A 17,597-nucleotide genomic window follows, 5' to 3' on the forward strand; every position below is an offset into this window, starting at 1 on the left:
TAGTTGTCTAGTTTTTTATATCGAAACTTTTCATTTAAACCTTCAACAACTGACCCCATTTTTCTCCTATGGAACAATAAAGGGATCCATTCTTTTACAGATTTATTTTGTGATGGTCGATTGATGACCTTTGAAGGGCTAATTGACAAAATTTCTCTCGCTCATACACATTTTTTGGAATATGTTCAGTTTCGACATTTTTTACAACAATGCTTACCTAAGTTTCCATATTTACAAGAATCTGATTTGTTAGATAACATTTTGAAATTGAATCCCTTAGAGAAAGTTTCCATTGGCAGAATGTATAACTTATTTTTATTACAAATGAGAACATATCACTAAAGATTAAACAATATTGGGAGAGAGAGCTTAATATGACCTTTGTTAATGAAGATTGGCTTCGAGTTTTGAAAAACGGAAATTGTTCTTCTATATGTGCCAACCATTGTTTAATTCAATTTAAAATTGTTCACCGTTATTATTTAACAAAGGAGAGACTATCTAAAATATTTCCTCGTATAGACAAATGCTGTGATAAATATAAAACTGAAGTAGCTACTTTGTCACATATGTTCTGGCATGTTCATCATTAAAATCGTTTTGGAAATCTTTATTTCCAACAAGATCTAAAGCTCTGAAAATGAATTTACGACCTAATAGGTTGACTGTTCTATTTGGTATAGTTCCACATCATATTCAGGGTATTTCATCTCCAGATCAACATGTAATTGCATTTGTTACACTATTGACAAGAAGGGCTATTTTATTAAAACACAAAGGTACTTCTTCCCTTGAATTAATTGAATGGTTTTCTCAAGGAATCTTATGTCTTATTTTGAAAAAAATTAGGAGAACTTTTGATCCTCGATTCGATTTTGAGAGAAGATGGGGTTCTTTGCCAAATATTATCATTTAATTTGAACTATGCTATATGGTTTCCTTCCACTTTTATTTTTTTTTATAAATATGAAATGGCGGTTGATGATTCTATTTTTATATTTAGATGATGGTTAAACGTTTTGCTCCAGGGGGTTGATTCCTAATGGGTTTTTCCCCTTTTTTGTTGTTAGTGGGTTCCCCCCTAGTTAGATGGGGTTCTTTATTTCCTTCCTTTTCCTATATATATTTTCCATTTTTATATTTTGCGATTAGTTTTTTTCTTCAGCTTTATTAATTTTATACATATTAATCTATTGAAGTCTTGTTTCATTCTATAGCTGGAGAAGATTATGTACTAGTTAAAAAGATTCTAAAAATGAAAAATGTAAATGACAAAACAACAATGTAACAAAGCATTATGGCTGCAGAGATAGTGCAGTGCAGATAGACATATGGTGCAGGGTCACGTCGAGTTACATTCTGAGGCCGAGTCCATTTTATCATTCATTTGGCTTATAACCACAGACAGGAAGCCGTCCTTGAGCCGGGTGGTTCGCGCTTTAAGGCTTTTGTATCTCTTCCCCGATGCGGGAGCGGGTTTGCAGCGAGAATGTCCAGGTTGTGAGGGTCTTTGAGTACATGGCCTGCTTTTTCGAGGGAGGGGAATGAATGTAGGAAGAGTCCACGAAGTGGAGGCTTGTTTCTCTGATGTTCTCTGCAGTTCCTTGCAGTCATGGGCAGAGCAGTAGCCGTACGAAGGCGTGAAGTATCGACATGGAGCTCAGAGACCTCGGCCTTCTCCCTGCCTTGTGTAGCTGGATCCTGGACTTCCTCGGACAGATCGCCGGCATGTGCTAAGTGTGGGCTCGCTCACCTCTCTCTCTCTCTCTCTCTCTCTCTCTCTCTCTCTCTCTCTCTCTCTCTCTCTGACCCTCAGCACACATACCCCACAGGGTTGTCTTCTTCCTCCCTCCTTTACTCTGTGCACCCATGAGTTGTGTTGCCACCCACAGCTCCAATCTGCTAACTAAATTTGCTGACGACACTACACTGACTGGCCTGATCTCAAATAATAACGAGGCAGCCGACAGAGAAGAAGTCATCACCCCGACACAGTGGTGTCAAGAAAACAACCTCTCCCTCATTATGACAAAAACAATGGAGCTGGTTGTGGATTACAGGAGGAATGGAGACAGGGACCAAATTCAACATTTCCAAGTCTGTTATTGAGACAAAATGTACATTTTATTATTGATCATGACGCAATGTATTTTATATATCGTTAATGACTTAAAACATATTTACAGATTGTTACTGAATCGTATAACTTGTGTTCCCTGTGTTATCTGAATGTACTTGCCTGTGATGCTGCCATAAGTCAGTGTTTCTCTGTACCTGTACCTTCCCGTACTTGTGCACTTGGCAATAAATTCAACAGGTCCTGAGAAATCTCAGTGAGATTTGATTAGTGATGATCATCTTGGCAGCTCGGTAGGTGGAATGTATGCGACAGTACACTGTTAAATGCAAAACCCTGAACAATGTTGATGATCAGAGGGATCTTGGACTCCAAGGAGGCGGGACTATGACGTCAGTCACAGGCTGACAGCGCTGACTGTGGACTGAACCATAAGAGAGAGAGAGAGCGAGAGAGCGAGAGAGCGAGAGAGCGAGAGAGAGAGAGAGAGAGAGAGAGAGAGAGAGAGAGAGAGAGAGAGAGAGAGAGAGAGAGAGAGAGAGAGAGAGAGAGAGAGAGAGAGAGCGATCTGCAGACAGGCAGTCGGCCAGTCTAAAGAGAGAGAGAGAGACTGGAAAAGCTGATCGCTTCAGTTAGTCGCAGCTGAGGCTTTGAACTGTCCTTTGCCCGCAAGAGTGGGTTGATCATCGGTACACGGAACCACAACGATTGTGTGTGGCTGTCACTTCGTATAATCCACAGGAGTGGGGTTTGGCATATCTTGTGTTAACCTTTGCCTGGGTATGTTGTGTGGTAACCCCTGGAAGACGGTATTCCTGTGACAGGTCACTTTCGCTGATGACTCGTATGTGGACGGATTCAGCGGATAAGAACGTCGTCGATGGTTATTTTGAAGTAACGGCCTTTTCTCTACGTTTCACCCTGGATTACAAATATCTCTGTCCCATCATTTATTCCGTGGATTACTGAACTTTCCTACTTTACCATCTCAAGACTCTAAGCATTGTTCCATCAGCCTCGATATTCTGGGAATTACATTTACACATATATACACATAACACTGTCAACTTTCTTTTATTTCATTAAGTTACTATATACTAATAAAGAGAATGGTTTTAACATCAAAACCAGACTCCAGTGTGAACTCTATTGCTGCTGGTTCGTTTCTAAAACGTTACAGTTCGTAACACAGTTTTATAAAACTAGTTAGACCACATCTGGAGTGTTTCATACAGTTCTGGTCACCCCCATTCTCGGAAGGATGTCGGGGCTTTGGACAGGGCGCAGAAGAGGTTTACCAGGGCACTGCCTGGATTAGAGGGCATGAGCTATAACGAGAAGCTGGACAAACTTGTGTTGTTTTCTCCAGAGCGGCGCAGGCTGGGGTGAGACTGGATGGACGTTTATAAGATTACGAGAGGAATAGATAGAGTGGACAGACGATATATTTTTCCTGGGGGTTGAAACGTCTAATACATTTAAGGTGAGAGGAGATGTGAGCGGCAAGTTTGCTTCTTTCCACAGACTAATGAGTAGCTGGAGTCTCTGACTGGGGGGGGGGGGAAGGTGTCGCCAATCCCGACACGTGATCCCTTTTGCCCCTCCCATTTAACCGCACATGGGCAGCATCTGCGCGTCTGTTTCCGAGGCCCCGCCTCCCGATGATGTAACAATCTCTCCGCGCATGTTCACAGTCTCCGGGTGGACGGTGTTATCCTCTCCGCTCAGAGCTGAAGTGGGTCGGCTGTGTGTTCGCGAAAGACTTTCGTCTCTTCCGTCGGGATCACTGTCTGCGGGCCGAAGATATCACTTTCCCATCGGTGAGTATTGAGACCGATCCCGAGCGGGGAGATCCGATGTTGGCCGTGAGCCCCGAACTGAGGGCCAGGAATTCATTTGTTTCCCAACTAACTGGGCTCGTCAGAAATGTTGCGACTTCACTTAATCTGCATTGAACGATCCAAACCAGGAGCCCAGGCTGTCTGTTTCCGCAGAATTGAAATGGAAGTCCGGCCGACAGGTCACGTGAGGCTGTGTGCCGCAGATTTGCTCCGCCCTCCGCTTTGTGATGCCAGATCACGTGGTGTGATTTTGGCCACTGAGTCCCATTAACGTCCCCGAACTCGTCTCGCTTCCTGAAGCTCCTCGCGTTTGTCCTGGAGCTTTATGGCTGTTGTGTCTTCTCCCGGACTGGGGTGGGTGAGAAAGGAGAACGTCCCAGGTTGTGGGGATCTTTGATTTTACTGCCTGCTTTACCGAGGGACTGGGAAGTCCAGGGGGAGAATGGTTCGAGCCTCAGCTCCACGCAGCAGAGCAGAGCCACACGTTACTCCTGCAAGCCCAGCGACGGCGGTCGGTCCAGTATAGACAAGACAAGATCTGTAATACAAATTTCCTGAAATGGTCCTGTTTTAATCTGGAAATGGGGTGATAGTATAACAGTAAAGGAAGCACAACTTGCTGGAACCAATTTGTCTTTTATCCCTGGAAATGTGGCCAATGCAGTTGTTGCTAATGAGGTTCACATGAATAATCTCTTGATCGGTGTTACGTGTGAGGAGCATTTGATGGTTCTTGACCTGTGCTCGATGGAGTTCAGAGGGACGGTGTGGGTGGTGGAGGGGTGTATGGCTAAGTAAACCTACCGAATGCTGAAAAGCCTGGATACAGTGGGCATGGAGAGGATGTTTCCATCAGACAGGGAGTCTGTGATCTGACAGCACAGTCTCAGAATAAAGATGCTTCCCTTTAAAACTGAGATAAGAATTTTTTTTTGACTAAAAGATGTCTGATATGTGGAATTTGTTTGAGGCTGTCATTTGTGTATATTTGTGACAGATTAATATACTGATGATTGCTGAGTAGCTTCAGGGTTACAAGAGGAAGGCAGGAATATGGTGCTGGAATAAAAATCTTTCCTGGTTGAGTGGTGGGACAGACCAGATGGATCGAATCACCTGATTCTGTTCCTGTGTCGTATGTCTTACCGTGACTGGATGATGGATCCTTCTAATCCCGTATCGTCTGTGTCATGCGAGGGACAATAAAAGATTGTTCACTGAGATCATTATATTTTCCTTCAATGTTTAAATTTCAGTGAGTTTTGTTCCTAGTAACATTAAGCAGATATGTTTGGTCCTCCTTTTCATTGTTAATGTGCTTCATTATCTTTCATGTTAAAGTTAGACCTGCAGTGAGAGATTTATTGGAAGAAAAACCACGACTGAAGACATGGGAACAGCAACAAGTGAACCAGCCCGAGAACTGAGAGCATAAACTGTAGAGAACCCATCTGACTCAGGGTTTCCATTGATTCAGTCAGGAGAAAGTCTGGTGAGTCTCATTTACTCAAACACTGGTCCTTTAGGCATTACATGCCTGTGCAAAGGAAGGTACAAAATAGTTGGGAGTGAGACAGAATGTGCCCAGACGAACCAGTTATGCCAGTACCAGTCAGACCCAGTTGTGAAGAAGCCCCCCCCCCCCACCTCCAATATTCCCTTTAAACTTTTTGCCCTTCACCCTTAACCCATGTCCTCTGGGTTTTCTTCTCCCCTAGCCTCAGTGGAAAAAGCCTGCTTGCATTCACTCTATCTATACCCATCCTAATTTTATACACCTCTATCAAATCACCCCTCATTCTCCTATGCTGCAGGGAATAAAGTCCTAACCTATTCAACCTTTCTCTGTAACTCAGTTTCTCAAGTCCCAGCAACATCCTTGTCTCTGCACTCTTTCGACCTTATTAATATTCTTCCTGTAATTCGGTGACCAAAACTGCACACAATACTCCAAATTCCCCCTCACTAATGCAATATACAACCTCACCATTACATTCCAACTCATATACTCAGAACTTTGATTTATAAAGGCCAAAGTACCAAAAGCTCTCTTTACTACCCTATCTACATGTGATGCCACTTTTAGGGAATTTTGTATCAGTATTCCTACATCCCTCTGTTCTAGTGCACCCCTTAGTGCCCTACCATTTACCTTGTATGTTCTACCTTGGTTTGACCTTCCGAAGTGCAATACCTCACACTTGTCTGTATTAAACTCCATCTACCATTTTTCCAGCTGGTTCAGATCCCTCTGCAAGCTTTGAAAACCTTCCTCACTGTGCACTACACCTCCAATCTTTGTATCATCAAGAAATTTGCTGACCCTATTTACCAGATTATTATCCAGATCATTGATACAGATGACAAATAACATTGGACCCAGCACTGATCCCTGTGGCACACCACCAGTCACAGTCCTCCACTCAAAGTAGCAATCCTCCACTACCACTCTCTGACTTCTCCCTTTCTCAGTTCCCATTCAAATTTACTACCTCACCATGTATACCAAGTGAATGAATCTTCGTAACTAACCTCCCATGTGGGACCTTGTCAAAGGCCTTACTGAAGTCCATACAGACAACATCCACTGCCTTGCCTTCATCCACTTTCCTTGTAACCGCCTCGAAAATCTCTGATATATTTGTTAAACATGACCTACCGTGCACAAAGCCGTGTTGACTCTCCCTAATACGTCCCTGTCTATCTAAATAATTGTCGATCCTATCTCTTAGTACTCCTTCCAATAATTTACCCATGACCGACATCAAACTTACCAGCCTATAATTTCCCAGATTACTTTTAGAGCCTGCTTTAAACAATAGAACAACATGAGCTATCCTCCAAATCTCTGGCACCTAACCCGTAGATAATGACATTTAAATATATCTGCCAGGGCCCCTGCAATTTCAACATTAGTCTCCTTCAGGGTCCCAAGGAATAACCTGTCAGGTCCTGGAGATTTATCTACTCGCCTCAAGGTAGCAAGCACCTCTTCCTCATCTATCTGTATAGGTTCCATGACCTCAATACTTGTTTGCCTTATTTCCATTGACTCCATGCCAGTTTCCTTAGTAAATTCAGACACACAAAAAAAAAACATTTAACATCTCCCCAATTTCTTTTGGTTCCATACATAGCCGACCACTCTGATCTTCAAGAGGACCAATTTGATTCCTTCACTATCCTTTTGCTATTACTATACCTGTGGAAGCTCTTACTGTCCTTCACCTTGACTGCCAACGCCACCTCATGTCTTCTTTCAGCCCTTCCTGATTCCTTCCTGGTATTTTTTTGCACTTCCTATACTACTCAAGTACCTTCTTTGCTCCCTGTTTCTTACACATGTCATACATCTCTCTCTCTTCTTTATCAGAGTTCCAATATCCATCGAGAACCAAGGTTCCTTATTCTTATTCACTTTGCATTTAGTCCTGAGACTTTGTTCCCAGGGTGTCCTCATGGGCCATCCGGAAATGATTTCAGCTGGTGACAACCCTGTTTTCCTCTGTGGGGTAACCCTCATGTGGAATCAGGCTAATGGTCGGACCTTCAACCAAGTGAGTCCAGTCTCCGCTGTTAGTCTGGCCAGTTTACTCTTCAGAGTGCCATTGGCTCTCTCCACTCTGCCAGTGGCCCGTGGGTGGTGTACACAGTGGAATTGTTGCTTGATAGCTAGTTTGTTACATACCCATTTGTTTACTTTCACCACAAAGTGTGGGCCATTGTCAGAGCTCAGCATCTCTGGCAGGCCGTAGTGGGAATTGTTTCCCGTAGTCATGTACGTGAATATGTGTGTTCCGTGTCATCGAACCCAGACAGAGTGATTGTAGCGTATGATAGCTGGAATCCCTTTTCCAATACTATTTCCTAATCGAGAGTGGTTGTGATTGCCCCCACATCAGCCATAAACAGAAATGAAATTCCTGCAACTTGCAATATTACATTGGGCTCTTCCTCAGGGGTGGAACTCACAGTAGGAGGCATCCTTGCTTGTCAATTTCTAAATGGGTTGTTGTCCCCACCTGTCCGTTGGTAGGTTTTTGTTCCCATTTCTGATCCCCAGATGTCGCCCACTCACATCCTCCTTTCCACTGAACATAGTCACCTTTAATATTAGTTCCCTTCAGGGTTGATCGGGATTCGAAAGTCGGGTCAGAATGATATGTCAAAGCTCATCACTTTCGATTTCGGTCATTGTCAGGCCAATCCATATTATTTGTTTTAATCATGTTGGCTAACTCAGTTGGTAAGCATTGGAGCAGTAGGGCATTGAACAGGGGGGACAGATTCCAATCATTAAATGTTTGGTCTCCTGTGAAAGTGCAGTAGCAGGCCACAAATCACTCCCAATAGTCTGGTCCCAATTCCCCAGGCTTAGGTTTGCATTCAAGTACTTTAATGATGTTTACAGGTTGCTGGAGAGCCCTTTCCAAGGCTTGAATGATCTGGCCTGTCTGTTCATTCTCATTATGTTTTCCCACCTGTAACTCCTGATAGCTTTGGTATCTCAAATCTGCCTTCCATTTTCACCCCTCGTCATGCAGCAGAGACCAAATAAATCTTGTGGAGTCGCAGTAAACATTTTTGTACTGCGGACACACTGAGCAAACTGTGCTGGGTTTTCTCTTCTGTCTGGGGCCTGATTCATGATCATTATCATTTCTTGAGGCTTCCAGGGTGCATACACAGGAATCACTGAGGGCTGTCCCTCCTCCTGCTCGTGGATTGGGCAGCATTCGGGTGGGTAATTGTCTTTGTGGAGCCATTAACAAATTGGTTTTATTGGATTCTTCCCTCCCTGTCTGGAAATAATCCTCAGTATTCCCATTCGGGATCTGAGAGTAAAGAGAACCTCCCTTCCCTGTTACCCGAGCAGTCACCATTGGGGTTTTGGGGCAATGGGTGCACTTGGCCCCTGGCAAGGTAGGAGAGGTACGGGTGGTGCCCACTCCTCATCACGGTCACTGTCCTCAAACAGGGTTGGTATGACAGACATGGGTTTGGGATCAATAAAGTATATCTGTCTGTCTGTCTGATGTTCCTGCCCTTCTCTCCTATCTAGGCCGGCCTTGGTTTGCTTACTTTGTTTTTCCTGCTCTCGTTTTCGGCATCCATCCACCCATTCACACTTCACTTTTAGCATCACCCAACCTTTGCAGTACATACCTCTATCCCATTGTCACATGCATTCTTACTCCAACTTGCTAATAACATACCGTTCCACTGCACATCTGCTTTTCCTTCCATTCCCTTTACCACAATTTCCACTTCATTCCACAGTTCATTTTCCATATCAAATTTACTGCTTGTTCTCATGAGGTAATATCCCAGGATCCCCCCCAGTGGCCACATATTGTTCCCCAATTTCTTATTCAGCGCTGCACTCAACATTTGAAAATCGTTTTCCTTGTCTGGAAAACTCTAAATCGACTGCAATTGACCCATGTTCTCTTTGTCATTTACTCGGCACAAAGCCTCCTGCTCAATTATCAATCAGGTAACTTTACCCGGCTGGCACATCCTGCGCAATTGATTAATTTACATTGCAGATCTGCCTCCTGCCACGAGGGACTGTACCTGCAAAGGAACTAACGGACAGCAACAAAAATTAAAATAACTATTGGGCACCCAGTCAGTCTCTGCAGTCCCCAGAGTGGTCCAGCCAGTTGCTCAGCCCGTCTGCTTGGCACTCCCTGTATTGGGGTCCTGTTCATGATGACAAATGTTAAAAGTTGAATCCAAATAATACACAGAAGCCCAGTTTCCTATCATCACCACAGTTTATTGTGCATTCTCCTGCAGGAGTTTGAGACCCAGTTGTCAAAGGGAAGGCATGCAAGCACTGCCACTATCTTAACAAGTGGACTGACTTGTTATTGACTCAGGTTACAGCTGTATACTTGTACATAGCAAGCCCATACATTACTTTTGCAAGATGTTATTTGAACTGGTACACCCAACAAGTCTGTTGGTGCAAAACGTAATTATTAGAATTGAGAGTTTGCTAAATCAAGGTTTTAGTTACAGGTGGATGTACTGTCCAGTCCTTGTCAGTTATTCCCTTTGCAAGGCCCTGGCTTAATTTCAAACAGAAGTTCATTCCTGTCCTATCACTGAGTCCTCCATTTACTCAAACAAGAGAACAATCGTTATCAGCTAAGGTATAATGTATAATGTTATCAGCTAATGAGAGTACAATGTATAATGTTATCAGTTCTCAGTGTGTCTCTCTGCAAGCTGCAGAGAACTGGTATTGAGCCTGTCTTAGCTAAATGCTGAAGACTGAGTTCACTTCAGTTCAAAATTCCTATTCAGTACCAATTATTCTTTTAGTCAGAGATTACATAGGTTCAAAATGATTTTTTTTAATATATCCTCAATTCCTCTGGTGGGTTCAGGGGAAATATTTATGTCCAATATAGAAACTGGTGTTACCTGTGTGTGTTGTGGCAATGCAAAAGTTGCTGGAGAATTTGCAAGTGGGAAGAAGTGGAGTGATATTTGCAAATCTGACTTTTTAAAGCATAGTTTAGTAAGCAAACCACATATGGACAATGTGCAAAAGCTTTGGTGAGAAAATCCTTCATTGCCTGTTACAGGTCTGCTACATAGGTTGTGTGAACGTGCAGATGAACTCAATCACGTATAATGTGGTATGTCCTTATTTATGTTGAGACCCTTTTTTAGGTGTATAAGATGACGAGGGGCATTGATTGTGTGCATAGCCAGAGGATATTTTCCCAGAGCTGAAATGGCTAACACAAGGGAGCAGAGTTTTAAGATGCTTGGAAATCGATGCTGAGGGGATGTCAGGGTAAGTTTTTTTTACACAGAGAGTGGTGGGTGCATGGAATGCGCTGCTGGCTTTTTGTGTGTGAGTATTTCAGTTGCTGTGGGGCCAGGCACCCATGCAGCTCAGTAAACAGGGAAAAATATCAATGGAGAGAGTCAAACTGAGTCAGGTCACAGATTGGAGATGGCAGAAATGCCCCATTCTTAGAGACACAGGAAGAACATCTGAGAGTTTAGTGGTCATTCCAGATACCAGCTCTCTGCCCAGTTAGAAGATGATTTCTCTCTCCAACTCGGGTTGAACTTCACTGTAAGAGTGTGTTGCCAGATCACACCGTGACAACTCAAATGATCTCATCTGAAATGTTGTCCTACACCCATTGATGGATTTTGTATATCTTTTTACAGGTTAAAAATGACAAAGAATTAATCTATGGGAATCTCGAACACCACACACCAGTTTTGCTGTCTCTATCTAGATATTTAAGAAGTGGAACAAAGGATTTCCTCGATCATCCTTCCTGCTCAGACTGTGGGGAGGGATTCACTCAATCATCTGACTGACTGGCACGCCTGACATTTTAAACAAGGGAGGAAACCCATTCATCTGCTCAGACAGTCGGAATGAATTCATTTGGAAATTTCAACTGAAGGGACATCACCAAGTTGACACTGTGACGAGGCCATTCACCTACTCTGTGAGTGAGAAGGGATTTAGTCGGTCTTCCCACCTGTGGACACACCAGTATATCACACCGGGCAGCGGCTGGTCATCTGCTGAATTTGTGGGGAAGGATTCACACGGTCATCTGACCTAATGGCTCACCAGCGAGTTCACACTGAGGAGCGGCCATTCACCTGCTCAGAATGTGGGAAGGGATTCACTCGGTCATCCGATCTACTGGGACATAAGTTTGTTCACACTGGGGAGAGGCCGTTCCTCTGCTCATTCTGTGGGAAGGGATTCATTTCATCATCCAACCTGAAGGTACATGAGCGAGTTCACACTGGTGAGAAGCCATACACCTGCTCAGACTGTGGGAAGCGATTCACTTGCTCATCGGAACTGAAGGTACATCAGCGACTTCACACTGGGGAGCGGCCGTTCACCTGCTCAGACTGTGGGAAGGGATTCACTCAGTCATATCAGCTGAAGGTACATCAGAGAGTTCACACTCGAGAGAGGCCATTCACCTGCTCAGACTGTGGGAAGGGCTTCACTCGGTCAATCGACCTCCTGGGACACAAGTTGGTTCACACTGGGGAGCGGCCGTTCATCTGCGCAGACTGTGGGAAGGGATTCACTCAGTCATATCAACTACAGAGACACCAGCGAGTTCACACCGGGGAGAGGCCATTCACCTGCTCAGAATGTGGGAAGGGATTCAGTCGATCATGTCAACTACAGACACACCGGCAAGTTCACACTGGCGAGAGGCCGTTCATCTGCTCGGAATGTTCAAAGGGATTCACTCAGGCATCTCACCTACTGAGACACCAGCGAGTTCACACTGGAGAGAGGCCATTCACCTGCTCAGACTGTGGGAAGGGATTCATTTGCTCATCCCAACTGAAGGGACATCAGCGAGTTCACACTGGAGAGAACCCATTCACCTGCTCAGACTGTGGGAAGGGATTCACTTGCTTATCCCAAATGAAGGTACATCAGCGAGTTCACACTGGAGAGAGGCCGTTCACCTGCTCAGACTGTGGAAAGGGATTCACTCGGTCATCCCATCTGAAGGAACATCAGCGAATTCACATTCGGGACAGGCCATTCACCTGCTCAGACTGTGGGAAGGGATTCACTCAGTCACACGAATTACTGGTACACAAGTCAGTTCATACTGGGGAGTGGCCATTCACCTGCTCAGACTGTGGGAAGGGATTCACTCTGTCACACGCACTACTGGTACACCAGTCAGTTCACACTGAGGAGAGGCCGTTCAACTGCTCAGTCTGTGGGAAGGGATTCACTTGCTCATCCCAAATGAAGGTACATCAGCGAGTTCACACTGGAGAGAGGCCGTTCATCTGCTCAGTCTGTGGGAAAGGATGCACTAGTTCATCCCAACTGAAGGTACATCAACGAATTCACACTGGGGAGAAACCGTTTACCTGCTCAGACTGTGGGAAGGGATTCACTTGTTCATCCCAACTGAAGGTACATCAGCGAATTCACACTGGGGAGAAGCCATTTACCTGCTCAGACTGTGGGAAGGGATTCACTAGTTCATCCCAACTGAAGGTACATCAGCGAATTCACACTGGGGAGAAGCCATTTACCTGCTCAGACTGTGGGAAGGGATTCACTTGTTCACCCCAACTGAAGGTACATCAGCGAATTCACACTGGGGAGAAGCCGTTTACCTGCTCAGACTGTGGGAAGCGATTCACTCAGTCATTTCAACTACAGAGACACCAGCGAGTTCATACTGATTAGAGGCTGATCAACTGATCAGACTTTGGGAAAAGTTTCTCTCGGCCAAATCAACCAAATTGTGCATCATTGAGTTCATACTAGGAAGAGGCAGTTCACCTGCTGTGAATGTGGAAAGGGATTCATTCACTTATCTATCCTTATGACACACTACCTGGTTCACAATGGGAAGAGGCGAGTCAGCTGCTGTGAACATGGAAAAGGAGTCATTCATCTAACCTGATGTAAATCTCGCTTCGGCTAGCAGCTTAATATATGGGGGTGATAGCCACTCAGCCCGGTCAAACATAAGAAATCTCGTTTGGGTGGATGCTGTGTGGTGTGTCCCATGTTATAACTAAGTACCCTGAAATAACAAATGATACACAGTATGTGATTTAATGATTGATCTTTATAATTCATTCTTTGACTATAGGGTTAGTAAAAAAATCAAAAGACAAAAGGGCCCCCACTCTCCGTTCACATCTTCTCATCTCTCCCCAGCAAAAAACACAATAATCTCTCTTCCAGACTCACAAGAAAAAAAAAATTCTGCCATCGGAATGCCTTGCACTCCAAAACCCTGTTATCACTAGTCATAACCTAAATATTGCTGCTACAGAGAAACCATTACATCAGCAGTGAAACCTTACAGCGTGTTACACTTGTGACAGACTAGCGGGTTCACACTGGGGAGAAAGTTTCAATAAGCTTCATGCTGGATATTTGTCCATCACCATTGCTGAATGCTATTTTGAGAGTGACTGTAAGTGCTGAACTCTGCAATTATTGCTGCTGCTCACCACGCCCAGTTCTGCACCCTGGTCACTGGGCATGGGAGAAGATTCTCCTGCTGCGCATTCAACTTTACTGGGACAGGAGTTTAATATTCTGCATCTGAGACAAATAAATCTGTTCCATTTTAAACCCTGTCCTTGGTACTTACTGAATTTACATTACACCTATTGTACAGTAGAGAGTCAACTCAGGCTGGCTGGACCCTGCTAGTGATTCTGTTCCAGGACAGTCCTCTTAAATCTTCCCCTGTTGTTCACCTCTTCCTCTGTCTGTAGTGATGGGTTCCAAACAGTCACCAATCTGTTTGTGAAGAGGTTTCCCTTGAATTCTCTGCAGACTGAAGAAGTTAAGCTGACTGCAGTTCTGTCTGAGATGTTCTTTACCCCTGAAATCTCTGGACTGAGGAAGAATTAATTTCGGAGTTACCCTCCTTACTCATGGCTCATTACCACATTATTGGTCATTTTCTCTGCTTCTAAAGGGTTGTTAGAAAACACCACTGTCTTCCAAAGACTGAAAGCAGAATGGTAAACCATTAGCAGGACGTTCAATGGAGCAGGGTCAGAAACCAGAGACAAATCTGCACAGGGCAGAGTTTGGAGCTCTGGAAGATGGTTGGGGTAAGAACATATGATGAGGAGAAGGGAATCAGCAGTGGGGTATGGCAACAAATGACAGAGTAGCAACATTTGGAAGCAGATTGATGGAGAAAATCTTTTGGTGGTTTGACTGATAACAAACTATACCCGTGTGACATCTATGTGTTTGGAATGGTTTCAATTATTGAGGGTGTTGTTCCTGCTTGTTTATCCTGTAATATTATGTCTGGATAGTTATTATAGATTGTCCTATCTGTAACAATGTATTGATTATCATATCATTTGTAAGATTTTGACTGTAAAACTGGATCAGGCTTGAACTTACAGGCTTGTCTGAAGTGATGGAGGGCAATCATGAGTCAGTATTTTAAAGCAAGAATTTGGTGAATGATTTTATCTTTATAAGTAATCAGTTTGAGTTAAATTCCTGCTGGATCCTGGAATGTGTTGGATTGTGTCTGGTTTCTCTTGGCATTTCCAGCACTTACTGCCTTAAATACAAACAATATTGTATGTATTTTTGATTTTATTTTCCCCTTTTGTTAACCAGCTTGTCTTGTATTCCTGCAAGGAACCCCTCTGTTTCTGGTAAGAGGAGTCCAACTTGTCAACATCTTGTCAACATCTTCCTTGTCAACATCTCATCTGCTGAGATCGTTGCGATGCCATACTCATACCACCTGCTAATGATTTCTTCCAGAGTGATGATTTATTTTTCTGAGTTGGCCTCTCAGTTAATTTTTCTGATATGTATTCCGTATCACAACTGTATATACACACATGGAGTGCTGAATCCAGTTCATTTTTCTTGAAAATATAGAAGTTTTACCTCACTGTTGTGTGATCTTTCCTCGTGTGTTATTCCTCTTCCTCCTTCTGTCCAGGGTCATGTTAATCTAAGTGAGTTTCAGTGTAAATACTCTTTTCTAAAGCTTTCTAAAGTTCTTATTTACCTTTGTAAATTTTACTGATTGAAATGGGACAAATATATTTTTCTTATTAATAAGTCAATGCCGGTATTGAAGAAAGTGTTTATTGCCTTTGTTGTATTTGTTAACTAGTGAGCTCTGTTTGACAGGACTTCTTAAGGTGTGAACTAAATTTTTTCAAAGGTTTTCCCTATTTCGCACTACTTTCTATTTCTTTGCTTGTTGATATTCCAGATATGTGGGTATCAAGAGTCCCGGTGAAGGGTCTTGGCCCGAAATGTTGATTCCAATCCATAGATGCTGCCTGACATGCTGAGCTCCTCCAGCACTTTGTGTGTAGTTCTCTAGATTTCTAGCATCTGCAGGTCCTCTTGTTTCTCAGTTACTTATATATTTATTGAAAGAACAAGACAAAAACAAGCTGGTAGTGGGGTGGTGTGGCTCTGAAATATTAGATAAAATCATTAGAAAGAGGTGGCAAAGGGTTGGAAGTTGTAGAATTGAGGAACAGCAAATGTTAAAAAAAAATCCCTAATGGGAATTTTACAGAGACCTTTAAACAGTAGTAAGTATGAGGTCCTGAAATTACAATGGGAGATGGAAAATGCGTGCCAAAGGGCAATGTTACAATAGTCATAGGGGATTGTCATGCAGTTGATTAGGAAAATCAGGATGGTGTTGGTTTGAAGAGAAGGAATTCCTAGATTGCCTACAAGATGCTTTTTAGAGCAGCTCATGGTTGAGCCCAGTTGGGGATCAGCTATTCTGGATTGGGTGTTGTAATGAACCGGAATTAATTAGGTCACTGAAGTTCAAAGAACCCTTCGGGGCAACTGATCTTAATGTGAACAAATTCACCCGGACATTAGAGAAGGAGAAGTTAAAGTCAAATGTGGAATAAAAAGAATTAGAGAGGCATGAGAGAAAAATTGATCAAAATTGATTTAAAAAGATCACGAGCAGGGAAGAAAACAGAGCAGCAATGGCTGGAATTTTTGGAAGCAATTCGGAAGGCACAGGATATACCCATGCAAAAATTTGGGCACCCCTAGTCAAAATTTCTGTTAATGTAAATAGCTAAGCAAGTAAAAGATGACCTGATTACAAAAGGCATAAAGTTAAAGATGACACATTTCTTTAATATTTTAAGCAAGATTACATTTTATTTCCATCTTGTGGTGAACTACATATACCTGTCTGGACACCACCCCCCCACCCCCGCCCCCCCCCCCCGCTGACTGTTCCTGTGGCTACTCCCACAGACCCCGGTATAAAGGTGATTGAGGCCTGAGCCCTGGCCTCAGTCTCCAGGATGTAACATGGTGGTCAATTGCTGCTTGTTCTTTCTTCCAGTCAATAAACTCCGATATCTCGACTCACGGCTCAGAGAGTTATTGATGGTGCATCACATCTTTTACAGTTTCAAAATAGCAAAAAAAGATAAGGGCCAGAAGCAGAAGTTTGGGCAGCCTGCATGGTCAGTGTTTAGTAACACCCCCTTTGGCAAGTATCACAGCTTGTAAACGCTTTCTGTAGCCAGTCAAGAGTCTTTCAGTTCTTATTTGAGTAAATTTCTGGGTTCAGACATTAGTAGCAATGTACTAAATGTGGAAATTACAAATCACAATATTATTAGAATCACAGAGCCAAGTGGCACTGAAACTTCCAGCCCTTCCAGTCAATGCTGACCTGATTTTTGTTGTTACTGCCCATTTCCAACTACCTGCTCCAGAGCCTCCATACACCTCCCATCCACGTCCTCACCCAAATTCCTCTTTAGTGTCTAAATCAAACCCACACCCTCCACTTCCACTGGCAGCTCAGTCCACACTCTCACCAACCTCTGAGTGAAGAATTCCCCTTCAGGTTCCCCAAAATAATTCACTTTCACCCTGACTGTATGTCCAATGTCAGGGTGAGCGGGAGGATGGGGCAGAGAGGGAAGACAGGTAAGTGGGTGGTCGAGTGCGGAGAAGGAAACAGAGCAGAGAATTTATACTTAATATCTTCCAGAAAAAGTAATTGTTTGAACTTGTTGCAAACCTGCTATCCGTACCTTGTACATTCTTAACCAGATTATTGATCCAGGTGGCAAGTAGCAATGGTTGATGTTCAAAGTAAATGTTATTATCAGAGTACATA

The 17,597-nt window shown here is 43.5% G+C and overlaps 1 protein-coding gene across 3 annotated transcripts; it reads left to right on the forward strand.

The window, feature by feature from the left end:
- Positions 1-3,234: 3,234 nt before the first annotated feature.
- Positions 3,235-17,101, forward strand: LOC132389461 (zinc finger protein 420-like). Of its 3 annotated transcripts, none has more exons than XR_009510530.1 (3): positions 3,235-3,897; positions 5,260-5,410; positions 15,077-17,101. XR_009510530.1 is itself a non-coding variant. In XM_059961985.1 (3 exons), exon 3 carries the CDS (start codon positions 11,528-11,530, stop codon positions 13,151-13,153), a length of 1,626 nt encoding a protein of 541 aa, XP_059817968.1. In that variant the 5' UTR covers positions 3,602-3,897; positions 5,260-5,410; positions 11,119-11,527; the 3' UTR covers positions 13,154-16,701. The 3 variants fall into 3 exon arrangements, 2 of the variants coding, with proteins under 2 accessions (XP_059817968.1, XP_059817969.1); XM_059961985.1 differs by having other exon boundaries at positions 3,602-3,897; positions 11,119-16,701; XM_059961986.1 differs by having other exon boundaries at positions 3,602-3,897; positions 5,264-5,410; positions 11,119-16,701.
- The last annotated feature ends 496 nt before the right edge of the window (positions 17,102-17,597 follow it).

The sequence above is a fragment of the Hypanus sabinus genome, unplaced genomic scaffold (assembly GCF_030144855.1).
Source record: "Hypanus sabinus isolate sHypSab1 unplaced genomic scaffold, sHypSab1.hap1 scaffold_578, whole genome shotgun sequence".
Lineage (NCBI taxonomy): Eukaryota > Metazoa > Chordata > Chondrichthyes > Myliobatiformes > Dasyatidae > Hypanus > Hypanus sabinus.